The 27,833-nt window shown below is 33.0% G+C and overlaps 1 protein-coding gene across 1 annotated transcript in view; it reads left to right on the top strand.

The window, feature by feature from the left end:
• The window catches only part of GRIK2 (glutamate ionotropic receptor kainate type subunit 2), a 410,119-nt gene that overhangs the window by 228,073 nt on the left and 154,213 nt on the right, over positions 1–27,833 (top strand). The window contains exons 9-10 of the mRNA XM_054195142.1: positions 2,768–2,881; positions 15,217–15,423. Coding sequence (XP_054051117.1) covers positions 2,768–2,881; positions 15,217–15,423 — 321 coding nt within the window. The remainder of the gene's footprint in view (positions 1–2,767; positions 2,882–15,216; positions 15,424–27,833) is intronic.

Below are 27,833 nucleotides of genomic sequence, written 5' to 3'. Positions count from 1 at the left end.
CTGTGATTTATCAAAGCAAGAATAAAAGAACGGAAACATCTGTCCAAACTTTCTGCGGGACAGCAGTAACCTGATAGATAATAGCTAAATACATGGAAGCTTGGATGCAACTTTTTAGTTATTGCTCAAGTGTAGTTAGGAAACTGTATTCCACGTCCTTGAGGAGCACCCCAATTGCTATGTTACAGAATATGCTATGATATTCGATGATGAGTCTTTTAGCAGCTCTTGGAATTGTTTCAACTTGACTACGCTAATTCTTTGTATCACAGAGATTCTTTTTCTCACTGTGGAGCACAATGTCAGCTTCATGGGAACTCCTGGTTTGGGTCCTGTGCTATGGAAAATAAGTGTTAAGTTCAAATTGGCATGATCACTCCAGAATAGTCTGGCCGTTCATTTAGGGGACTCGAAGAACAGGGGATCAAGGGCTTGACAGTCTCCCTGTGACTATATTTATTGTGTGAACATTCTCTCTAAAGTGTATATTAGAATATCAGTTTGTTTCACCTTTTAGGAAAACTTGAAAGTTTATGGGAAATAATGTAATGCAGTAGAAGTAAATTGTAAGTTGTTCAAATTTCAGTTTTACGTAGTAGAGTTCCTTGATCTGCCTTTTCTACATTTTTGGCTTTTAAACTTTTCTAGTGAAAACACATTAGCAATTCTACTATGTTCAAAAGGCTACTTTAAAATTCAAACACTGTGCTTAAGCAAATAGAAAAGAACGAATTTGCTGCACTGTTTACGCACAGTTTTCTCTAGAAGAAGCAGCTTTGAGAAGATATTTGTGTGATTTGGGAGATATACGTATCAGTGGTATATCAGAATCTCATTAATAAAGATAATGCAAAGAATGTCTAATTTGGAATATCTGACTTTTGTTACATTTCCTAGATTTTTGATTCACAAAAGTACCAATACAAGTACAATTAACTTGAATTAGACAAATAAGGTGATAATTTATCAAGACATAAGTTTCTTTTTAAAGCAATGCTTTGATAGTTCTTATAAGTTTAGATGGATGTAGGTAGATAAACCCCAAATTCTAATAGCTGATAATTATTCATTTGCTTGTGGCTGTGGTCATGTCAAAAAGTAGGGGAATAAGTATTTTAATTAGCAATGTGTTAGCTTTTGCCAAGATAAATTTGAATTATGAACTTGAACTTGAATAAAGTATAAGATTTAATGAATTTAGTATTTGAATTTCATTGAATAAGGTGATGGCGCTCCCTTAGAAATTTTTGTGCTACTTTTGTACTTGAAGCTGAATCTCATAGAGGAGATTCAATTATGGGAAGAGACAACAAGGACTGGCTCAAGTTGAGTATTGAAATAGCATTCAAAGAGTAAATGAAAAGTTTTTCGGTAGTAAGCTTTGGTTTCAAGACTTCAAAATGATGTGTTAGATATTATTTTTCCAATTGTGTTTCTGAGACACACAGATTCCCCTTTCCTCCCTTCATGATTCTTTTGTCAGTTTACAAGGCACTGAATGGACAAAATTCAAGAATCACAACCATTTAAAGGAGTGACTTCTTGGAACTGAGTGTTATGCAAAGAAGAAAGATAAAATACTGATTTCTGTGGAACAGAAAATCGTAGAAAAAGAGAACAAATTTATCTTCTCTGTTACAGCTTCCACTGATTCATACTCTGCTCTATACTCCATTTTAGAAATGAAATTCTCTTTATTTAACCCTCACTGAACTGCATTTTGAACTTACTTGGCAGCTGTACGGCAACAAATCACTTTAAAGTCTATGAACAGTTTCTCAGGAATCAGTTTGCAAGATTAAAAAAAAAATAAATTGTCTGTGTTTATGTATACATCTACACGTACACACATATATTTGTCATCAAACCTCACAGAATTTTTTAATTGCCGTCTAGATTTAGTTTTAAAATATATTTACCTTATATTATAGATATTGCTTGGTATTTCAAATTACATTTAAAATGCTTTTTAAAAACAAACAAGATACATTTGTGGGTTGCGGTTTTTTTTTTTTTTTTTAGGCAATGGAGTAATACAAACATTCTGATGTCTAAAAGTAGATAGTTATATTTACTGCTCACACCTTTTAGTTGTATTCTGATGAAATTGCAGATAAATGATGTAATCATAAGTCCCATTACTTTTTACTTAGTATGTGAGACTGTTCTTGAACCTTAAAGCATAACCCTAGACCTCTTTACTTAGATAAAACTCCTATTGACTCTACTGGAATAAGAATTTCAAGGTATAAAATGTCAAAAGAGCTACTTACTAAACTTTTATCTGTAAATCAGTTAAATTATTACACTTAGACTACTTTCAGTCTTCTCTGTTACATTTTCCCCAAAACATCTTTTTGCTCTGCTCTTCTCTCTGATGAGAGAAAATGGTTCATCCTTCTGTAGATACAATGCTCTCTGCTCTGTAAATGAACTGCCACCTAACCCTTAAGTTTTCTTCAGACGTGGTTTATCTTGAAGAATGAAAGTTAAATGGGAAATTAGGCATTCAGAGTAGCTTCAGACATTCTGTGCATCATTTTTCCACTTAATGTCACACTTCATGAAACACACTTTGAGGTATTGTGAACCATATTTTAAACAAGCAGACTTTGAATGCAAAGACAGAGAATAATGGAACAGAGTTTAATAATAAATATTAACAATTTTTTTTTTCTGTAGCAATCTATTTTTCCTTATAGTGTTCTGCTGTAGATGCTGAAATGTAACAATTGGACAATTTACACAGTAATTTGCTGTTTTATAGGTTGGAACTTGGGATCCATTGAGTGGCCTTAACATGACAGAGAATCAGAAAGGAAAACCAGCAAACATCACAGATTCCCTGTCCAATCGCTCTTTAATTGTTACCACCATCTTGGTAAGCAATTATATTTGCATTTCCAGAAATACAGTTGTACAGGAAAGCTAATAGAATATGCTATACTAATTACAACAGTAATGAACAGTCCGTAGTATACGTTACAGTTACTTAGAAATTACTGTGTCATGAAAGAATTCCAGTTGTTAAGCTAGTCATGGATATTTACTCTCGTCTAAATTGTAAGTAAATTATCCCAATTTTAGTGTTATGTCAGTTGATTAGTAATTTCACTTTCTCATTATTGACTAAAATGTTTGGTTCCTTCACAAAGCTGTTTAGTTCAGCACCATATGAGAGGACAAAAAGTGTTTAAAAAAGTGGCTTGATCATTTTAACCAGCAAAATTTATTGCTTTCATTTGCTAATCTAACACCATGATACTACCTCTAAAGAAAGTACAAAGTATTTAACTTTTTTTTCATCATTGCTATTACTTGATTATTAAGTTGAAATTTTTAATCATACAGAAATTTAATTGAGATATCACTTGTGCTAGATCAGAAGTAACTTGTTTTTCATTGCCATTGTTGACAGATTTACAGTGGTGAATGGGGTATTTTTTACTTATAATGACATATATTTAGGTATGTAAAAATAAAAATTCACTAATTTCCACACCACAGTCTTGAAATAGTAATTTTAATTTCAACACAAATGAAAATCTGCTGCGTTTGTCTGCTGCCACCACTACCATGAATTTGCAGATATCAAAAAAATAATTCACTTCCCAGGTTTTTTTCTTTAATAAGAAGCTTTTACCTACCAACATATATTTTGACATTTCAAGCTAGAATGAATTTTCATAGGTACATCGATACAAATACCAGTGTGCTTTCTAACCTTTTATTTATGTAACATAAGCCATATAATTTCATCCAGCAGGTTGAAAGGTTATTTATAAGGTCTGTTTTTATTTGAAGATTTACAAATTATAGAAAATCTTCTGAAATCCTTGTTTCGTTTATTTCACTAATTGAAAAATACACACTTGATACATAATTGGAACATGGCTGACTCGCTTTCAGATGTAAGTTCTTGTTATGCTAAGACCAACACAGTTTTATCACAACTTTCTCTTGTACCATTAATTACAGTTCATAAACATATAATCTCTTGGGTTTCTTTTTTATAAAACGTAAATGAACTTGTTCTAGTCTCTTAAAAGCATGCTTTCTAGAGTATTAGTCTGTCTTTTTTCTTCCCACTGCCCTTCACAATTTTTCACATTTTTTTGTATATAAGACCTATTGCATTATCAAGTAATGTTTCTCAGTAATTTCATTTGACCCCTTTGTACTCCTCTTATGTTGTATCCAGATATCCTGCCTAGGATTTTTCTTTAAGCATTCCACTGATACATAGTGATGTTTCACATTTTTGCTAATTGCTTTCTAGAGTTAGTGCCTTCCAGAATATAGTCCTGTCTCTATCAGTGACCTGTTCCCTTCATTACACAGTCTCAACCAGCCTTTGTATCATCTGCACACATCATTAGCAATTACTGTATACTTGATTACAGATCAGTGCTAACAATACTGGGACAAGAATCAATCCCTGCAAGGTTGCATAAGAAACACTCAATAACTTAGGGTGTTTCAAGTTTATTTATGTTTTAACTTCTATCTATTTATGAGGTTTGAGTTCATATGCTCTATGTGTTGTATTGATTTTGTATAGTGATACTTACACTTGCATGATTTCGTTTGAAATAATGATCTCAAGAAGAGGTAAGCTGCATGAATGTAAATAGTGGTGCTATCAATAAGCACCGATTTTGAACTGGTAAAGCGCACAAAAGTAGATTACTGAGATATATGACAGCAGCTGTTTCTGTAATCAAGGATACTCTTTCTCTTAAGGGATAACTTTTGACTAGTGGTGTTTTATAAGAATCTGTCCTCTGCACATATCTAAATAAAATAATAAATAAAAGAAATATGAGGACTTTAAATTGGTGTTACGTGTTGCTCACTTGTAATGGCCTTTTATACTTTTATAAAGTTATTGTTCAGTGAAAGTTATGGTAATTGCAATAACTCTTTTCAGCTATCAAGACATTACAAGAGTGGTACTCAGAATAATGAACAAAATATTGTTCTGGTGCAGAAAGCACATGTACTAGCTTACTTTTTTAGATCTATCATTTTGTGCGTAATAAATAGCTTTCTGTTGGACAGAAAGCATATTAGTGAATGTTCATTTTGTAGCAATGCAAGGGAGCAATATAAAATACTACGGCTCCTAGAAACATATTTCCTTCTTCAACACCTTCCTTTTGTCTCCTTTTTTCCTTCTGAAAAATATTGCTTTAAAAAAAGGCAAATGCTGTTTTTTCAGTTACTAGCTGTGGAGTCTGTATGAGTTTTTCCTGTAGTTTGCTTTAACTCTCATTTTTCTTTTAAAGATACCAGTCTGTCTTTTATTTTTAATTCTGTCTTCTGAAATTCTGAATGATATGTTTTTCCTCCTTTATATTGTAATCATTAAGATCTTTACAACTGTGAGTATACCCTGCTTTTTCAGTGGTGGCTGAGTCTACTGAAGATGAAAATATATTGATAGGCAAAATTAATAATAAATAAACTACAATTCATAAATTCATCTACTGCTAGGAAGGACGGAACTATGTGATCTTTTCTGTCTCAAATTCTACATAATACATGCTATAGGTAACCATCTGAAAGATTATTCCTTGGTTTATGAGCAATTCAGTAGCTCTCTTATGAAACGGGTTCAGGGTTCCCAGGACTTCATCACTTCTGAGAAGTACACTGGCATGTAGTTTTGGTGCAGAAGCACGTCTGGTTTCCAAGTTCTGGTTCCATGGCAGCCCAAAGTACCAGCTGAACATGTCTGATGGAGTGATGGTTGGCTTTTTAGGTGGGGAAACATTTGAAAAATAATAATAATTAAAAAAAAGTGCTATTTGTATCTTTTATAAGCATAGCTTTGGATATCTCTATCTTTTTGACACTATTGCTGTATTTTGTTTTAATGCCATCTGAATTGGAACTTCAGGATTTCTTCTGCAATTTAAATTCTACATTCTGAATATTCTATATTTAAAAATAAAACCCCAAAACCCTTTCAAGTTCAATAATAAGTTTTTCTTATAATTTGATTCTCCTAAATTGACTTTGGTATGCCAGCAATCAGAACTCTGATTTTTTTTTTTCCTTTTAGATTTTAAATATAAGTGTCTAAATATTTTTGTTCTTGTACATATACTATCTTTACTTTGGAAACTTTTTAACTTTGGAATTCAATTTTCATATTTCTAAATGTATGTGCATGGTGTTTATTTTTTTATGCTAAATTGCATACCAGCTGGTACTTCTTATCATACAGGTTCATTTGTCCTGTTCTGCTGAAACGGATGCTCCTTTCCTTTCTCTTATAGCTTTTATATGCTCTTCTGTATCTGCTTACATCAAACCTCTGAAAAGCTCACAGTTGTCGAGTTTAATTTTTTCAAGGAACCTGTAAAAGTTATGAAATGTGTGTGATAACCTCAAATTTAGCAGTTTTTTCTTACTTCACTTTTGAAACACAAAACTATTTTTTTTTTTAGTGTATTTCCCTGAAAATAATCTCTCTGAATATTTTGTAAGAAGGAATAATTATAATGGATTTTCAAAACAATTTTATTCAGTTCAAAATGTAATATCACCACAATCTATTTTATTTATAAGTGTTGCTTTTTCAAATGGATAGCAATCTGATGTCATATAAATGCCATCTTGTTTTCAAAATAAAGATATAAAATCATGCAAAGCCCAAGAATTTAATCTTTGATTTTTTTTTTATTTTATTTTTTTATTTTGCACTCTTTTTCTCCCTTTCTTTTGGACCCAAGGGACATTTAAAGCATGAGTTTTTAATGGCCAAATTTTACATTTATATATTAAGTAAGAATGACTTTACCTTTTATCTTTATAAAGATGGGCCACTCATCTCTTGTAAATAGAATTGAAGATTTGTAATCTTTTTCATTTTCATTTATATGGTGTATAACTGATGCAGGCACTTTCTTACAATAACTTTTGTATCATTCTGGAATGATTCAAGCAATAACTGAATTTTGAGATATTAATAATTCCATAACATTTTGTTCCCACTGATGTTATGGCCCAAAATAATTATTTCTATTTGAATTAAGTGTACTGCCATGAAATAGTTGAATCTGGTTTTGTCTAGCAGAAAAACTATAAACTGTTTTTAGTTTACTCAGACGTGTTAATTTTTTTCGTTGAAGCTTAAGAATATACAATTCCTTACTTTCCTATTTTAGTACTTTTCTTATCCCCTTTTAAAATACTTTCCTGTCATGATCAGTGTGTGTGCCTAAATGCCTCTCCCAGACTTCTCATGCCCGCTTAAACGTCCAGAGTCTGCACCCTCTCTTTCCTGAATTTCATTCCACTCCTGTCTCAATTCCACTTGTCTGTCTTCAGCCACCGGTGCAGACTGTAAACCGACAGATTTCTTGCAGATGTAGCAGAAATGTAAAGCAAACTAATGTGTTTCAGGATTTTTTCCACTGAGAAAGGTAAATTAGCCTACTTTATGATGCTCAAAATGCAAAAGAATTTAAGTTGAAAGTCACCCTTGTCCTGAGATCCAGCATAATGTCTGTGTACTTCTAATAACCTTTGGGGCCTTCAGACTTGCAAGGTATCCAGAGATATGCTTGGCCACAGTGCTTGTTTGTCTTTCAAACATTAAAGTAAGTGATGCTTATCAGAAAAAAAAATAATGAAATTTGAAGGGAGTCATAGCATATGAATGAGTGCAGTGGGATCAGCACAAGCTAAAATTTGACTTAGTCAATAAAGGTCAATAAAGTTATTTTTCTCCTGTCTGGGTGCAAGCAGAAGGTAGGATGGCCGTATATTTATATCTCTGGATAATGGCTGAGAAGTACTTTCTTTGGGTTCCAAGTTTACAGCATCATCCCAAACAACTTCTCTCAAATATTTCTCTAGCGCTTCAATTCCCTTCTACTAAAATGTTAGTAATAAAAATATACTTTTACATAGCGGCAAGGATCAGAACACCAAGGGCCATCAGTCTAGGAAAATGCTTGTATTTGCTGAATAACTTGGGTTTGCATCTTTTTTTGTTGGTTCCCCCCCCCCCCCCCCCCCCCCGGGTCTTTGGAAAATTTAAGATACATCATAAGAAAATAATGTTTTGCTTTCCATTATATTAAGACATAATAAAGTCTTTGATATTATTCATGTATCATGAAGATAGTATGATCCAATTCAGTTGAAAAATAGGTTAGTACAGTCTGCAGTGTTGCAACAGTATAATGATTTCACATTCTGTGGTTTATTGAGTCAAGGGGTTTTGCTTCAAATAGGCATCCGCTCGTATCCATTTTGCTTTACTGGAATGGAAACATTCTTGCGATGCAGCTGAATTAATTTAAAGTCTGGCCAAAGTTAAGAGTAAACTGTGAGGGAATAAAGAAAACTTTTTTTTTAGGAGCCTGGCAAAATGAGGAGTGAAACTGCAGAAAAGAACAACTATGGCTTCTGTTCCGTAGGTCGTGATTTATCAAACCATAGTTATAACTATATGTTTCATGACCCAAAAGGTCGTACTAGGGAATCTTTCAGGATATATCTTAAAAGCTGTCAAATAAGGATATTCATAATTAATTTCTATTATACATAGTATAGTGAAGGAATGTGACTTTGGTGTTTTCTTGTGTCTAGCCTTAGTTTCTTCTATTGGAATATCCTGGCTCAAATGACTGGTGAGATGTCTAATGTATTACATTTTTTTGATTGATTGTAACTAGTGGATTGTTTCACCTTTCCCACTTGAATTTTGACTGCCAACAGTGAAAGCCTATTGTGTATTTGTTACATCTGACATAAATGTTAATTAGATCTGGCAGCCTTTTAACTCCAGTGTCCCTGGTGAACAGAATCTAATGATTGTCTGTTCTAACAGTGGCAAATTTTGAAGATGGTTTTCCTCTTTTCATCATGAGGGATTCCTTTTTGTTGTTGTTGTTTTGTTTTGCTTTTTTCAACTCTGATAGTAACACAAAAGTTCTAGATTCTTTAAGCAATACATATGTCCATGTTGAAAGTATTAATCCATATGTTTGATAATTATCCATAAAAATTAAAATTAGAATAATTTGAAAAGTAGAATTTATTGTCATTTCTAGTAACGTCTTTGTAGTTGAAATATAATACAGCTCTTATGAGACATTGCTCACCTATATTACATTGACAGAATATTTACAGCCACCCAGGTACAAAAGGGTGATTGCATTCTCCAGATAACTCAAGCTCATGTTCATAGAGTTAATTAGCCAACTGAGCATTTCAGACTGCTAACTGTTCATGTGTCTATCTCCTTCAGGTGCGATGTGGGTGCTTAGCACTGAAGAGAATTTATTTGCAGTATATCTCAAATTTCTAAAAAAAAACAGAGAGAGTTACCTTGTTATACTGTTGTCCTGAGTGCTAGAGATATTGACAGTTTGTCTCCAATGAAAAACTGAAGTTTCTAGGTTTTTGTTTTTGTTTTTGTTTTCTAAATGGACCTATTTTAAAAGCAATTAGTGGTGTGAAGAATTTCGCTTCAAAGAAAAAGCTATCAATACGAAATATAACCAGTTGAAACAAAACCAGTGTTTGATTTCAGATTAAATTTAATAGTTTGCTGATGGAGATATACACTGAAAGTTGGAGGAGTGTGCTGCATGTTTCTGAGCACAGATACTTAAAGATACTGTTGCTCAGTATATGCCTCTATTGGCATTGAAAGGACACTGTCTCCATTTCTTGCCTTTTCTAAAAAATATTTACATTAAATACTGTGAATAGTCTAACTGTAGAATTAGATGTATGATTATATATGTGAACCTTTTGAGCATATGTAATGTAGACTCTGTTCTTGCACAAGGTTTATAAGCTTCTAAGATTTAAATCATGTGAGAAAACATCAATTTATCTAACCTCCCAGTTTCAAATGTAAGCTAATGATATAAAAACTTTATTTACCCACATACTTTTCATCTCTCTCATTATTCCCAATGACATTTATCTTTTTATTTGTTTCCATATTCTATGCATTTCTATATCTATAAACTTATTTCAGGTAATTCCTTACCGCTGAGCTGGTCAGAGGTTCACTACAAAGTTGGCAAATTTCATACATCAAGAATAAGCTAAACTAGAAGAAAGATTAGTTTGGATGAAGAAAAGAGTTGATTTTAAACTGCAATAACTCTCCCTTCAGTTGCTCTTATTTCAGGACAAGCATGCTTGATAAAAATCCATGGTAGAATGACTTTCCTATAGCGTAAGTTAATTCAGAGTAGACATGTTTTCTGGAAACATTGTCTCTGCATGAGGATTTATTCAGGAATTTTTTTCTTAGAGCACCTGTGTATAGACAATGCTTATTCAATGGCTTTTGCTTCAAGCTGTTTATGTTGTTCCAAGCAATAACAAAGATGCTAGTGGGAAGGTGTTGGTTGGTTGATTTCTGCTTGCTTAGTTGGTTCGTTGTTTTTGGTTTTGGTTTTGGTTTTTTTGTTTTTTGTTTTTGTTTTTTTTTTTTTTTTTCCCCCAGGGAGATGTGTCGAGTTGAAAGACCATTAATTTCAACTGAAGCTGTTTAGAAGATTTTAAACAGTATTTTGTAAATGTTCTGAAAAAACATGTTCTGACCAACTTGTTTTTTGATGTGTTCTGGTAATTTTTAAGCGTCATGTTTTCAGGAGCTAATGGACAAAATTAAATTGTGAACAATATTAATGTAAATATAAACCAGTCACTGATCTGTAAAAATCACTCAGTTTACATACTCTGTCTGCCTAATCAGTGATAATCGTCCTAGTGAAACATTTTGGTGAAAGTGTAATCCACCAAGAAGCAATGGTGATCATATATTTAATGCATAGATGCTTTCCTGAGAGTGTACTTGGCAACCAGTTTTACATTAGTCCATACTATAAATTGAAAACTTGAACAAATACAGCTTGTAGTAGATCCTTTGCATGGACTTGTTCAGAATAGATAAATAACATGTTCAATATTTAGAATGTGTATTGCATATTGCCAGAGGAAAAAGAGAACTAGATAAAACTTTGGAATTAATAAGAGCTATCACAGATAAAGCTGCCAAAATGCACTTCCTGATAAATTGAAGATGAATGCTGTCAAAGCTAAGTTAGAAAATGCTTTACATGGCAAATAAAGGGTCTGTAGAGAAAAAGCAAATGTTTTGGACAGTGGAAGACCATAAGGAAAAGCAGCAAGAGCCATTAAGTAATGGCTTAATGTAAGGATTGTGAAAGTATTAGGAGAGTATTAATAACCCATTGATCACTCTTCTCGGCAAAAGCTTTTTTTTTTCCCAGAACAAAATATTATAGTTATTAAACGGTAGCTTAGAGACTATTGTATCCCATATCCAGGCTGGTCGGAATAAAGAATAATAAAAGAGTAAGCAGTTGGAGCTAAGAATTCCAGGAAGTGTTGCAAAACTATTATTTTTTTTTAACACAGTGTCAAAAAGCATTAACAGAACAGATAAAGGGATTGAGGATTACTGTAATGATCTTAGAAGAAAGTATGCAAGAATGTATGGATGAGCTGGATGGCTCAGTGAATCCTGCTGTCCTTACTAAGTAAAGGAGACATAAAACCATGAATTGGCAATTTTACTGCCTCCCTGACATCACACATATTTAAATTTGGGATATAATTCAGGATTGCATGGAATGTAAGACAGAAATAAAACTGTTGTCAAGAATCCTGACAAGATTCCAGAGAGATTTGGTTTTTTTTTTAACAAGATGTGATTTAGCTTGGCTTTTTCTTCTAGCAAAACAGTCCAAATTCTTAGATAAAAGCACTTAAGTGTAGCTACCATAATAAAGTGTCTTCTAATTTCTAACCTTTATTTCTTTTTGCCAAAGTTTGAGGTCATTAATTCCTGTCCCCTTTGCAGAAAATAATTTTTCTGGTTCCTTTTTGCAACAACTTTGTATGTGTTGGAGACAGTTCCCTCCCAGTCTGTTCTTGCTTAAGTAAAACAATGTATATTCTTTCAGTCTTTCCTAATCCTATTTTCTAGACCTTGGTTCAGGTGTCTCCAGAACTACAGTATTCAAAACTGAATAGAATACAGCACTGAACGATTAATAGTGTCAAAATTATAAAATGATGGAGTAATTTTAATGGGAAGGGACCACTGTAGGTCCTCCAGTCCCAACTCCTCCTCAAAGCAAATCCAAGTAGGTCAGTTTGTTTTTTTTTTCCAATGTGTGATATTATTGAGTCTAGTACATGATTTCCTATAATATCTATAACTTAATTTAATAGAGTTGCTACCTAATCAGCTCTTTTCCTCCTGAATTTCTGCAATTTATTGTTCATCAGAAGTGTGAAAATATTCATTAGTTCCTTTTGAATGCCTTTTCTTTTTTAATTGCCATTCTGTTTTCTGAAATTTACCATTTTGAATTCTGATCCTGCCCCACTGTAAGGTGAAAACACATCCCATTAGCATCTTTTCTGTTCAAGAATAAGAGGAAATACTTAACTGTACCCTCTAAAAGAATTATTAAATCCTATTAAATCTTTTCAGATTGGTAATAAATCTCTTTCAATTAAGTGCACATTTCTGGACAGTCGCATTTTCTTCATAATTTTGGGAAGAACAGGGTGAATTTGTGTGTAACATGACGTGATGAATTTCCTCAGTTTCTTCCCTTCTCCATATTCTCTTAGCGATCGGTTCCCACAAATGAAACAGTTTTATAATTTGCTTAGGATAAAAGTACTGTTTTTCTAAAAAATTTATTAATCAGTCTACAGTTCTGTAGCCCTCCTTTCTCCAGTTTGTGATTTTTTTTGGATTGGGAAGAGTTTAAAGATAAGCCTCTTACAGTCTCCTTGAAGCCTCCGTGAATTCTTAAAGGAAATTCCTAATGGATCTGAAATTGCTAAAACCAGTTCTGTGAATTCATCAGGTCCGAACTCCCTGAAATAATTAAAGTTCAAGGACTCACTGAGGTTATCTTTTCCTACTTTAGTCTAAGCAGTTTTACATGTGTTTCTTGTGTTAATGTTGTATGTTACCTGATCAGCATTAGCTTTTTCAGAGAATACAGGCACAGGAAAAGCATCAAACTGTTTGATTGCCTTTGTAATGTCATTTCATGGCTTTCTGTTCCTGCTGGGCGACAGATGAACTAGTTCCTAGAATTTCCTTTTATCCTTGCTTCTAGAAGGTCGCTTTTTATGCTTAGTATCGATTGCTAATTGTACTGTATTTTTTGCTTTGGCATTTATGCATTTGTCCCTGCATAAATATTATGTTTGTTTGCTTTTCTGTTTGTCTTTCACATTCTGAGTTACATTTCACTTCCTCCATATTTCCTTTTCTGAGTTTCAGTTCATTGAAGAATTCATGTTTGAGTCTTGCTGATTCTTTTTCCACAATTTTGGTGTTTTGTCTTAGCATAGCTTCTGCTTCACCAGTAGTGTGCTTTCTTTAAGGAATTCTCATTTCACCTGAAAAACTGTTTTCCGCACAGTTGTCTGAGTTTATTAACAACTGTTTTCAAAAATAGTTTTTGTTCTGTCACTGTTTCTGCTTCTCAAGAATTTAGTAGTCCTTGTCATTTAAATTGCTTTCAACTTTCATGTTTTCAGTCAGGTCTTTGTTCTTGTCAATACTACATCTAGAAGAGCTCTCCTGGAGTCATTTTTCTGTCTATTGTTTGAAAAGTTTATGTCAAGAAACCCTAGTAGTTTCTCTGGACAATTTATTTCATGTTACATTCCTTGTTAATTGTATGAAGATAAGTGGTGTACTTTTTTAAAATATGACTGTAACTTTATTAATTTAAATGGAAGTATATAAAAATTGAATCTCAGAAGAGTCTTGATTCAGTAGTTTGTTTTACTTAGGGGAAAAAATAAGTGTAAGAGGCAACAGGGGAATAGATATATTCTGAACACAATTCTTTTAAGAGCAAGAGATCTCCTTGCTTTCTCCTTCGCATATTGGGTAAAATCTTATGTGCTACAGTTCCAGTTTTATGCTTGAATCATGGTACACCTCAAGATAGATGTTTACATCGGGAATGCTGACAAATCCTTATTAAAACTGTCAGGTGCCTGTGGAATGAAGTGCCTTTAACCCCGCTGAGTGCTGATGTGGAGATTTAGGGCTGTATGAATTTTGTTAAGATACCCTGGAGAGTTTATCTGATTACTCTTTGAGACTTGTGTTTGGTGCAGTAATTGCATCTACTACCATTTTTCTTACCTTACTTGATGCTTATTTTTTTATTATTGTAAAAAATGAAAAAGCCTGTCTAAAACATGAGCAAAGACTGAGTTGTGTATTTAACCTATAAAATACAGCTTCAATGTTGGCGTTGTATTGTAATGGAAAACTCTACCATTTCTTTTTTGTCTTATTCCATTCTGCTTTGTATTTGAGGAATCTCATCCTATTTTGAGAAACAGATGTAAAAATTCTGTATTTTTCTAAATGTTGTTTCTTCTCATAATTATGAATATTCTGGAAATAATTTTAATTTTTTTGATGTTCTGTTTGCACATCACTTTATGCAAAAAGGTCACATTGTAGTTTAAATAAAATGTAATAAGGTAAATGTTTAAGGAAAATAAACTCTTTTCATGGAATGTATATCATAGAATTTACTTTTTGAGTTAACTTTTTTCTGATTTTGCTGCGGTTTTGTAAATGGCAGCCTATAACTTGAGGCAACAGAGCAATAGGTGATTTCACTGATTTTTTCCTTCCCCTGTGGGTTTTCTACGCTTTATTTAACAAAGCATTGAGAAAACAGTTAAAATACTTGTGTAAAGAAAAGTGTAAAACCTAATACTTGAAGCATTTGTTTGATGTTCAAGGTTTGAATTATTTTTTTTTTTTTTCAGTTGCACATTGTTTCTGCATTCTAAGGGGCTTACAATGTCCATCCAAACAATGCATTTGATGTTAATGTATAATGAATGTTTATATTCATTTAATGAATGAATTCATATAATGTTTATATGAATTCCTTGAAGATACGTCTACGGTCTCTCCAGGGTCATTTTTTCAAATAAAAATGAGAAAAGAGGTCTTCTGACTAACTTCAGTTTGAAGATAAGTAAAGACTTTAGACAGACATAACCAAAAGCTAAAAGGATTATGCTTTTTGTTTTAGTTCTTTGTACAGAGGGTGGTGTCACGACAGTGTGCTACTTCAGGTTAAAAAGAAAAGAAAGGTGTGGGGGCCTTCATTATCCATTCTGTCTTTTTAATTTTTACAGGAAGAGCCATATGTTATGTTCAAGAAATCTGACAAACCCTTGTATGGAAATGATCGATTTGAAGGTTATTGCATTGACCTCCTCAGGGAGCTGTCTACTATCCTTGGATTTTCCTATGAGATTAGACTGGTGGAGGATGGAAAATATGGAGCCCAGGAAGATGCCAGTGGACAGTGGAATGGAATGGTTCGTGAACTAATTGATCATGTAAGTTAACTTTTGGAAGCTTTCTACTGTTCATTTAGATTTCAATTCTATCTATACAAATTGTAAAATTTTTATGATAATGCCATTTGAATGGTACTGTTTTGGAAAATGCAGATGTTTAAAGAAGTAATGCAAGTAATGCATCAATGGTTTCTATAATGTAGGATTTGTTTGTTAAACCAAAACTATTCTGCATCTCTGTTTTGCCCATATGCAAAATATGGAATAGATAGTATTCAGGACTTGTTTCTGAGAACAGATATATGTTTTTTGTGACAAAACATATGTCTTCATTAATCAATAGAAGTCAGGCCTCCTCTTCTGATAGTGGATCTTAGACTTTGTCTTAGAGAAATTTCTGTGTATGTAGTATAAATGTATAAATGATTTGATATACACCAAGAAGAGGAACATCTTTCTTGAAACATTCACAATAAGGTGCAAGCAGTAAGACAAAAATGTCAACATATACCGAAGCAGCAAAGTAATGCAATGTGTGTCAAAACAGATACCATTACAATTACTTGTAAACGAGTAAGGCAGGCATTACTTTGTGTCATTCAAAGCATGCTTTCCCAGTTGGTCATGCCAATTGAATTCAGTCACTTAGAAACATTTTAGTCAATTTAAAAATTATATCATTGTCCCTTTTTGCATTTATTTCGATGAATTGCTTGATATAGAGACATTTGATCAAAGAACAAGATAAAACATATCCTGCACATCACTGTCATTTAAGATAGGAAGAAGGGGAGACTGTTTTGTATCTAATTCGAGTGAAACCTCCTAACCAGGAGGAACCGCATGAATAACTTGAAGAAAAATATTTACTAATCTTGTTTCAATTTGCTGTAAGATTTCAGCAGATGGGCAGAACATTTGCTAAGCAAAATAGTCATATTTACTAGAAAGGTTGTTATCTTTGTGCTTTTCTAGTAAATAATAATCTGGTATTGCTGTTGCAACAGATGTTGATTACGCCTAGCTTCACACTTTTAAGAAGACTGTGTGGGAATATTATATTTATCTTATCTTTATATGTGTGTATGTATTACACCTAGTACAGATACATAAAAAGTGAACAGCTATTTAGCTAGACTCTCTGTCCGTCTCTATACATGCATATTTTCACACATGTATGCACAGGCATGCATAGCTATTAGATTTGATCATTTTTAGGTAGTGTCATCATCTGGAAGTAACTTTCCATGATTGGGTGGAGATTGTGGAATTATTTCTTACATAGTTTTTCAGAAGCAAAGAAAAATCACATTTTGGTATGCTTTTATTATTCAGCCCTAAAGCTTTCTTGAACAAGTATGAACTAGTGTGGCCTCCTAAGCTTTTCACTATGATAATCTTGAAATAGAATGCATTTGAAGAAGTTGCATCAGTAAAGTATGCGTAACACAGCTTTTCCAGTCATTTCCTCTAGATAACACTGAATAGAACGTGTTCCTTTTCCCCATAGATAACATATAACTAAGCTTAGATTAAAATTTATTTTGGCTTTTGAAATGATGTTTACTTAAGAGTCAAAAAATTTTAGATACTATGCTTAGTGCATCATGGAAGATGTAGTCTAACTTCTTAACCTGGAGCATAACTTTGCCTAGTCTCTCTCAATTTCTCAGTTGTTAAAATTTTCCTTTAAAATTTTATCTGGTTTTATCTATTCTTATTTTGTAATCTATTTAAATATATGCAATATATTTACACATCTGTGCCCTTTTTTTGCATGCATGTTATTGGTACATTTTATTAGCAAGCAATACTTCAGACCTCAGAACTGATGCGTAAGAATTTAAAGAAGAATTCCAGATAGTTACCACATTTGATGTTTCTATATGGTTAGTACTTCACTTGGGCCATTAGCTTAGCTTTTTGGTCTTTCTTTTCCCTTAGAGAATATTTTTCAAGTGTCAAAAAGGTTTTGTTTAGTATAAAGTAATGTGATAAACTCAATTACTATTTTTTATTGAATGGTGAAATGATTCTGTCTACATTTTTCAACCTGAGTTTCTAATTAAAATAAATAGACTACAGAATAAAGACAGAGTTCTGAAAGTTGCCGTAGTAATTACATTTATATTTTTAGAATTTGTGTTATTTTTATCTGCTTGTTATATTTTCACTCTCAGCCACTTAAGTTCAGAAAGAAAGGATACAATAGTACATATGTTTAGAAGGGTAGTTTGTAGCATTTGTAATTCAAGAAAAATAAAATGGATAATTTCTGTGTATTATGGATGAAGAAAAGAAGACGCACAATTTATATAAAGATAAGAAGTACCAACCAGAATCTAAATTTTTAAATAAACTGTTTAAATTCGTGCTTAGTCACTTTATGTAATTGCTTGGACTCAAAAGTGTAAGTGAAATGAAAATAACGCTATCTGAACTGAGCTCAGCATATCATGTCAGTCTCAGGCTTCAAATTCTACACTGTGAACAGGCACTGAAGCCTTTACATTAGGCTTTGTGTGTTTTCAGTCTCCCATAGTTTGCTCACATTTCTTCTTTCTTTGACTGTTTTACTCAGTGTTCACATATGCCATCATTCTGATATTGGTCTCCAAATAATGACAAGTTTCCTTTTGAGTAAATGATAAATACTGAAAGTGAAAAATTAATTCAGTGATTCCTTCCCTTTGACAACTGACTGATAGTGAATTCTTGTTGGAAAAGACAGTGGTCTCCATAGCTGCAAATGGAGAAATATTCACTAAGACTGCAAATATAGATGACATTTCCCTATGAAAACATTTTAAATCTAATTTCTCCAGTTAAGCAGTCTGATTTTTTGCCATAATTTTTCATTCAATATTTTATCCTCCTCTCTGCTTATTTCAAGACAAGGGTGTTAGATGTTTGAGGGAGGGGGAGCTAAAATCCAGGTGTCTCCATGCTTTCTAGGTGCATTCTTCATAAAGAAGTATTCTTTATACTGACTTGCTGCCTTTTATTCAAGAACTTTATTCAAGGATCAGTTTATTGAATTGATTTTGAACTGGATTTTAAATTCACCAGATTTCAGTTTGTCTATGGTGCAAAAAGTTGTTATGGCACTGTATTATATTGTATGAGATATATAGTGTGAATGTGTAAATTATGTTCCCCTATAGCTAGCAGATGCTGATAGAATAAAAAGATATAATTTTTTTTTTCTGTTAGACATTCTATTTCACAGATCCAAAATTACTTTAAAACATTCTTATCATCAAGTTCTAAACCAGGCAAAAATTACTATTTTATACTTTCCCAGAGATATAAATTAAAGTGAAAAATCCACCGGGAAGAAATTTTTTATTATTATATACCATTAAAAATAACCTTTTCTTTTTTTTTGACTCTTCGTTTGAATGATTCTTCTACAGCACAAAGCTTATGCATAACAAATAGACTTTAAAGCTTGCAGATCTTTTATGATTCATAATTAATTATAGAAAAGGTCCAATTTTTAGATCATGACTGTTCTTTTATTATATGTGAGGATTATATGGGAAGAATAGGATTTTCAGCTTGGAGGAAGTTAAAACTCTTGCTGTTGGGCAATTGGAAAACATGGCTTAATTTGAAATGTCTTTAGACATAGCTTTGTGTTTTACTTTGGTATTTTTTGAATTTTTTAAAATCAATATCTTACTAATAAATGCTTACACACAAAATGCTTAAATTTATAAAAATAGTAGTGGCCTTTCATTCTCTCAATAACAGAATTGTTTCAGATGTTTATGTAATCAGTTTAAAATGTTTCTGGAGACATCTTCCTCCAATAACTTGGTTTGTTGTTTTTTTTTTTTTTCTTTTTCCTAATTTAAGGTCCTTATGTTCTTGAAGGACTAGAGACAAGCTCTTTGTATTACTGTGTAGAAGTGAAAAAAAAGCTTCCAATTAACAACTATATAGATTTTTGGTTGCTTGCTTTTTGAAGACAAAGAAAAATCTGTAAGAGTAAAGGAATTTAAGTTTCTTCCATCTTTTTCTTTTCTCTTCCTCCCCTTTTCAAATACAGTTTTATCATGTTTGGACTCTATCTCTTTTGTTTATACTTACAGCAAGTCTTGCCATATATAACCTCCTAAGGAAGGGCTAAGGAGCTTCTCTTGCTTCTTCTCTTCAATAGATGCAGTCTTCATTCTTGTAACTTTCATTTTCAATAAAATGCAAGGCGGTTTAGCCATGCCACTTTCATGAATCAAAATCTCAGAAAATTTGACAGTAGCAGGGAGGGGGAGAAAGAAAGATATAACATTCTGTCTTTTTGCACCAACATTATATGCGCTGGATATTAAAACCTGTGATCTGTCAGTGCTCTTTAGAGCATCATATCTGCTTTATGGCTGCCTCATTGCGTTAGTGAAAACACTGGGCTGATGTTGACATTTTCAAAGCTACGTATAACACTGAACTCTACTGATTTATTATTTCTTTTAAACGATGCTTCTAAATTAATGTACTGACACTTGCTCATATGCTACTACTTATTGAACACTATTGTTAGTCAGTTTTCAAAATATTTCTCCACAGAGGATCACTGCGTTGTAACATCTTCATTTACCAGTATTTTTTTTTTATCAAGTAGAATGCTACATCACCTCCTTTCTATGTTTCTCAGAATGACTTGTTTTTTGCAAGACTCCCTGGAATTTTGCTAAGGGCTGCTGTGCTAGTCATCATCATCCCATTTGAATAATAAGAATGTTTCACAGGATGGCTTTATTGGTAAACCAGAGGCAGACTGCAAGTAGTGACTTCAGAAACGTGTTTTGCCGTATTTATCTGAATTCAGAAAATTCAGGACTTTGGCACAGTGGTTTATCTCTTTTCCTTTGTGGCCAATATTTATGACTGTGAACTGTCATTCGTTTCAAATTTCTTTAAAAATACTATAGATTTCATAGTTTAAACAGATATATCAACTGAGTAAGCATTAGAAATAATAATATAAAAAGGTCTGAAATTTGAGACAAGTGGAGATTCAAAGAAAGAAGATTCTTCAGAGAATGTCTTTTATATATGACAACATTTGAGTGCGCTGCAGATGAGAATTTAAACTGGGGCTGATAGAAAAATAAGGAATTATATTGTAAGATCTTACTTAGGATTTGCAAGAAAGGTTTCAAACTATTTAGGCCTTAAGTTTAGAATATTCTCCTATATTAGCCTTTTAAAATATTTATTCCAATCACAATAACAGTTATAAAATTATCCATTTAAATCCAGAAATGGTTATTTCTCCTTTAACTCTTTTTCCATTAATTCGTAGTATAGATTAACCACGTGATCACATAATGATATATCAGAAAATAAAAATAGACAGGGACATGTCATAATGCAGATTCTAACTCATATTTCTACAAAAATCTACTTTCTTCCCCTGACCTATCTTTCTGTATCTAAAACTGCATCTCAGACTTATCTTAATGTTGGCTATTTTACTGTCAAATTCAGTTGAACATTGCCAAAACTTATCTCATTTTTTTTTACCTGTCTTCTTTATTCCTTCATTCCTTTCACTGTTCCTAACACCAACATTCTCATAAAAGTTCGAGACTATAAGCAAGTAATTTTAGATGTCTTCCTCTTTATTTCCCTTTCTATAGAGACTGGTTCACATCATTGCATATCTTATATAAATCTTGAAAAATCAACCTTTTTTTTCTTTCCTTGACCATACAGTAAAATAGCTCTCAGGCCAGACCTTTCTTTTGTACATTTGCCTGCAGCAGCAACCCTGTTTCTGTCTTCTGAGAAGTTCATGAATCCATTTCTTGATCCATGTTCCTCACTGGTTTGACCTAACATTTTATATGAGTGCTTTTCTCTTACTGTACTGCATTGGTGCTGTTTTAAGTGCTTTATTTCCATATCACTATTCCTGTTTGAATTATGAGAATATCAGTAAAACTCCTTGATATTTTGTTTTTGTGTTCTCCAGAAACTGTTAGTAACAATTGTTCACATTTCAACAGAGATTTTGACTCTGAAGTGAATCCTAAAATAGATATTTTTGTTGTTTGTTTCCCAGTTAAGAGAATTGACTGACTGTAACTGCTGCAAAATCATTTTTTCATCAGAAATTCTTTTGGCAGGTATCTTTCAATCAATTAATGATAACTGAATTTCTCTTTGATTTTTTTTTCTGGTTTTGGTACTCTCTAGAGGAAGGGAAACAAAATCTATTCAACATTTTAATTAAAAGAAGTGATGATAGAATTGGAACTTTTGGATTAGATGTTGAGTTTAGGATCACATGTTGACCCCCAGACAATTTGGAGTCTTAGTGATTTTGCTTTTGAAGACTTGGGTAAAGACTTGTTATTGTTGTCATGGAACTTTATGACTTCAATAAAATAAAAGAATTCTAGGACACAAGATTTTATCAGCTATCTTAGGAATAATTCTTCCCCTGATACTATATCATGTCAACAGTGAGATACCAGGCAATGATATGCATATTTTAAATTTTCTCTGCTGGAGTAAACAAGCAAAAGATTTTTGTTAGAGGAAGGAAATATTAATTTCACTTTGATGCTCTTATTTCTCCATACTTGCGGTATTATTTTTAAGCTTCTTAGAACCGATACTACTCACAGTATATTAAAATACATTATACCATATCAAGCATTGCAAAATAATTGTCGAGTTTATTTTTAACACTTTTCTTGTCTGAAAAAGAATCTACATCAGAGTTTGTAAAAGTACAACATATGTTTACTTGTGAAAAAAAAACCCAAAACAAAACAAGAAAAAACCTCAAACCTACAGAAACTCTGAGCACTGCTTGATTTGCTTTGTTCTCTCTTTTTGAGAAAGATACTTACTTGCATTCTTTAGAAACACTTTAAAGTTTAGTTCTTAAAAGTTTGGCTTTACACAAAATGTGTTTTGGCATTCTTGAGATGGTAAAGTTTTCTTAATTATAGGTGTATAAGTTGTTGAGTTGTTTTATACTTCTTATTTTTTAAAGACTTTTCTTTCTTCAAATATGTTAGCTATAGAAAACTGAGGTGCAAGACAATATGTGAACCAGATTAAAAAGGGATCTTACTTTTTTTTTATAAATATATTGTATATTGAAATTTGCAATTAGGCTTCATAACATCAATTTAATCTTGAGTGCAATTCCATGGATTAGAATGTTGTACCTCAGAGGGTAAGACAGGCTGCGAGGCACTGAGTTCAGAATTAAAATGCATGAATGAATGTTTTGGTAAAAGGTGCCTGTTGTAGCACTAGCTACATCAGCTTCTGGTAGTAGAGACCTAGTGAAAACAATCATAGCAGAAACAAGAGATAAATTTGACATCTTCTAAAGCTGTGTCCAGTGGAGTAATTCAGGTTAGATGCTCCATGATTTCAAGCACATAAGGCAGTAGATGTGACAGGGGGCATCTGTCCTATTCTAGAGCAGCGCATTTGAAGACAGGTTGGCTATCCAAGGCATCTCTTACACAGTAAGAGAAGACAAAACTCTCTTCTAGAATTTGGTCAGATGAATTGCTCTTTAGACTCCATCATCTGTATTGATTAGACCTTCAGTGGCTGTGATGGGAGTTTAAACTGCTACGGATTAAGGCAGTAGCCCATACATAAATGTCTGGTGCCACTTGAGCTTCCTTAAACTGTCCAGTACACCCACATAGTGTTCTCAGATCTAAGACCTATGGGAGACGCTTTCGTAGATGGAACAGGAACTAGAAGCATGGGGATACCTTAGAGCATGTCACAAACTCCAGTCCAATTCAGAAAAGGGGCTGAAATAAGAGCTCAGGCATCTGCCTTCTGGTGTTAGCTCATGCTTAGGTCTTGCCCGAAGCAATTGTGAGGTTACAATCTGTCTTTTCAAAATTATATTTGCGCCACAATTGCTATAGTATTCATTGAGTGTTTATCTTATTTTTTTTTAATTACTGTCATTAAATATGCGTAGATAAATTCCGCTCTAAATAAAGTATACTAAGACTTTTCTGATGGCTGATCCTTGTTTATGCAAGTAAACATAGCTGTTTTCTCACTGTATGATGCTGTTTTTCAATTATTTGTTTACATTATCCCAGTCATCTATCATGTTTGTATTAGGAGCTGGAAAAAATAAGGATTAGCATGAGAAATTATAATGTGAAAAACAGCTGTGTGAGAACCTTTATCTGTTAAGAAAGAAAATAGTAATTTTGCTAACAGTGCCTTCGTAACAAGGGATTTTTTTGCGTTCCTTATTTTTCTGTACCTTTAAATAGATCATCTAAGCCGTCTGGATCTCTTGTCTTTCATCTGGTTGTATAGTTTGATCAAATATTTTTTTTTTATTAGGGTAGTAGCATAAGATAGATTATCTTAAAAATCTTGGTGTAAGTTAATCATCTTGTTTCTTAGATAAAAGATCATGGGTTTTGTCCATTTGTACTTGAGGAGTTGCCACATCTATTGATCATAAGAAAAAAACCATCCAACTTGCATGTACTTCAGTTGCACATTCAAAAATAGGCTTAATAAGGCCTAATTTATTTTTTTTTGGTGAAAATACATTATTTCTGTGGATGGGGAAGTTTACATAATGCATAACATTTACTCATCAACACAAATTATATTCACAGGCAAAAAGTTATTTTTCATTTCTTACGACAAGGAATATTCAGGCTATTCAGGCTAAGGGAAATATGTAAGAAAGAGGAGAGAGAATGTAAGTGCTGCTGTTAGAAGTGGCAAAGATAAGTGTTACACAGGTCTTTAATGAATAATAGGAAGGAGTGAGTAATCATGTGAGTGTAGTAGATAATGTAACAGTTTTATAAGTTTGTGTCAAGGCAATTCTGGTGGGACTCAGACCCACTTCACTTCTAGTGGGGTGAACTAACGCACCAGGAGTTCTGGTGGGACTCAAACCCACTAGTGCTTCTCTGTTTCTGGTAGGACTCAAACCCACACTTGCTCCTTGGGAATGCACCACTGAGTGGGGAGAGAGACACAGACAAAGTATAGAATTACAAAGGATTTTTTCTTAAGTAATGCGTATGCAGTGCCCAGCCTAATGCTTGGGGACCCCAATATTGAGGAAGTCAGGATTTATATATGTTACAATACAGTTGTGTAGACTTACCAAATCACCTGTGTTAAGAGGTAAGCTAATCAGTTACCATGGTTTGTGTAATAAGTGTGTGCTTGTCCCATGCAGGTGGTTAGTGGTGTGTGTTAATCTTCATTGTTCTAAACCTGTGCAGGTGGGTTGATTTTATACTGGATTCTGGTCAGTTGCTCTTCTGAGAACCTTGAGTTCATATCTAGGCCTGGGTCACGGCACTTTTCCATTGCCTGATTCTGGTCAGTTACTCTTCTGAGAACCTTGAGTTCATATCTAGGCCTGGGTCACAGCACTTTTCCATTGCCTGAGAGTAATCCGCTGATGATAGTTCTTAACACTTCACATCTAGATTTTTGAAATGAAGGTGGAAAATGTTCAGGACTCCTTCAGAGGAAGGGTTTCAAGGTTTAGAAGTAAGACTATCAAAAACTTGTTTTGAAAACTGTGACATTTTAGTTAAAACATAATCTAAATAAATTATATTCCAGGGAAATACTTTAATGTTACATCCTTAATGCACTGAGGAAATCTCAGGTCAGTGTACAAGGTGTAATAACATATACTAAATTCTGAGCATTCACAAACCACTCGTTGGGTTTTAGTTTGAATGAATATCATTGAGAGGAAGATAAATACTCAGCTCAGCAGAAGCTGTAATATTTTACTTGTCTTTGGATAGTTTTCACCTCCAGAATCCATAAATCTATTTTGATTTTGGAGTTTCTAAGTCTTCTTGACTCATTATAGATTTGATTACAAAATGTCCTGTTCAGCTATAAAGCTTTCACAATTTCTTGTATGAGTTTACATGGGATACATTGAGCAGTTTTGCATTACAAAATTGGAACTTAAATTCTCATCTAATATATAATCTATAGTACTTACAGAGGAGTCTAAGCTCCTCTGTAAGTACAAAATTTAGGCTACATTTTTGACAATCTATGTGAGATTGTTAAATTTTTTTTAAACCTTAGGTCTAAGCTGGCATCTGCAACTGAATCTAAGGTGACAGATGATGAAAATTTTAATAATGCTAAACTTTGTCTATGTATAACATGAATTCGAACTCTGATCCTTTGGGGATGTTTTGAGGGGTAACACAACCATATACTGTTTTGACAAGTCTGCAGTTATGGTATAGTTGTTGCTTGAGCCAGCAACTCGTGTGAATACAGATAGATGGTAAACTGTATGCCTACTGATTTCCACTGAATTTTTATTTCCTAGTATCTTGGTCTTTTCTTTTATTTTTACCTACCCTCTTAAAAAAAACCAAAAAAAAAGGACATGGTTCTCTTTTTTTCTGTACTCTGTATATGTTTAAAATACTACTGTTTGTATTTCAGTTTTCTTATCCTTAGCTGCTTGCATTTTCATCTGAATTATGTTTTGTTTATAATTTCTCTCTTTCCTGATTTATCTGTTTAGCCATTTGAAGGCCATCTGTTCTGAGTGAATTTTTATTCCTTGGTATACGTTTATTTACCTTGCAGATTAAAAGTTACTGTTCTATGCTGAACCATTCTTCTCTGAATTTCCAGTAATCATCATTAGTGACATTTGTTAAGTTATGTTGGCAGTTTTCCAGCACGGCCCTCTCTTTAAGCAAAGCTACTGATTCACGTTATTTAATATTTAAAAATAGTATTCCAACTCCTTACAGCTATTCTGTGTCACGATAAAGTATCCACAATTGTTTAACTGTTCAGTTCCTGTAACATATTTTTCATGTGTATGTTTACTGTTTTAAATATTCATATTATCTTCCAGTTATTATTGTTTGCATGCTTTATTTTCCTCATTGAAGTAGCATTTCATTTCTGTGTGAAATCTGTCCTGGGGTCTATTGGATAATTTATTATGATAATTTGTAATATGTCAGAAAATATCACTTGCACTTTTTGTGCCTTTCAGTCTAATTGATAATTCATTAATCCCAACTTCAAGTGCTCTGACCTTTTATTTCCAATGTCATTTGTCCCAAGCTGAATAAGCAGCAGCAGGTGTCTCCCTAACAGGCAACTAACCGTGTCTCTCGTTTCTTGAGCTTCTGTTTTTCACTTCGAGCAACCTGAATAAATTTATAGATTTACAGACCTCCCTGCAAGTTCTTGCATGTCTGAATTTATCAATTTAATTCACTAAAATATGCTGTATTATGCATCTACTCTTCCTCTTTTTTTTTTTTTGTTTGATTTAAGGTGAAAGATCAAAGAGTTACTCTTCGACATGACCATAGAATAATTAGCAACTACAGCTTTACTGCTTCAAACCAACAGCCAAACATTGGTCTCTATACTCACTTACAAGAAGACACATAATTTGCATGTGTACTTAGTCACTCTTTAGTAAAGGCTGTATATGATATTCCCATGGAAAAATGTACAAACAATTCCTAACTCAGAGTAAATCTTATGCAGAAAATAAGCTTCAGATAGACTACAGCAGAAAGCCATGAAAAAATGCCAGGGAAATATAAAAAAACAGTAATCTAAAATGTCAAAGAAATCCTAAGCCAGAAGCTTAGGTCAAGTGTGCAAAATATATGTATTAATTCAGTGAGGACCATAGCGGAAGTGCATATATGAATTCCCTGTTAAATTGCAGACGAGGGGTGTGTTACTGATTTCAAGTACAGGACAGACTGAAGATGTAGTTTTCAACAAAAGAGCAGTTGAAAGTGAGCAATTACTTTTCAAAGAACAAGGAACTTCCACACAGTTTACATTTAGTAAAGCAAGGCACAGAAATATTTCTAGTATTACAGTAAGACATAGAGAATAATAATAATACTTACACTTTTTCTTAATAGTAATAAAAATTAATTATTACATGATCTTTTGAGCTGATCATGTCCTGTGTTTCCCAAAGAAACTGGATAAAAAATCTTAAGTACATTATCAAGTTATTTGACACCAGAAGTGGTAGGAGACTTCCACAGTTAGGTCTTCTCAATAAGTGCTCTGAGATCTGTGGAATTTTTCTGATGATCTGTACTCAGGGGGCTCTTTATTTGAAATTTTTTGAGACTTGGAGTAAGTGAATATTGCCTTCCTGTTCACTTAACTACTGTAAGCCCAAGTAATGTTTTTTTAAATTTAGGGTATTATGGTTTTCTAATTTTAATTTTCACAATTTTAACCACTACTAATGAACCTTTTTTTTCTTTTAAAATCCCTTTTCTGTTGCTATGTGAAAATAACTGTTCTTTTACAATTTCTGTTTTTTCTCTCTTTCATTCTATCATTCTTATTGAATACTATCAGTGAATTGCCAAAGAATCGAACTTACTTTTCGGAACAACATCCATACTCTGTCTTTTGTC

This window comes from Rissa tridactyla, chromosome 3 (assembly GCF_028500815.1).
Source record: "Rissa tridactyla isolate bRisTri1 chromosome 3, bRisTri1.patW.cur.20221130, whole genome shotgun sequence".
Lineage (NCBI taxonomy): Eukaryota > Metazoa > Chordata > Aves > Charadriiformes > Laridae > Rissa > Rissa tridactyla.
The sequence above is the reverse complement of the archived record's forward strand: the minus strand, read 5'-3'. Positions and strand labels throughout refer to the sequence as shown.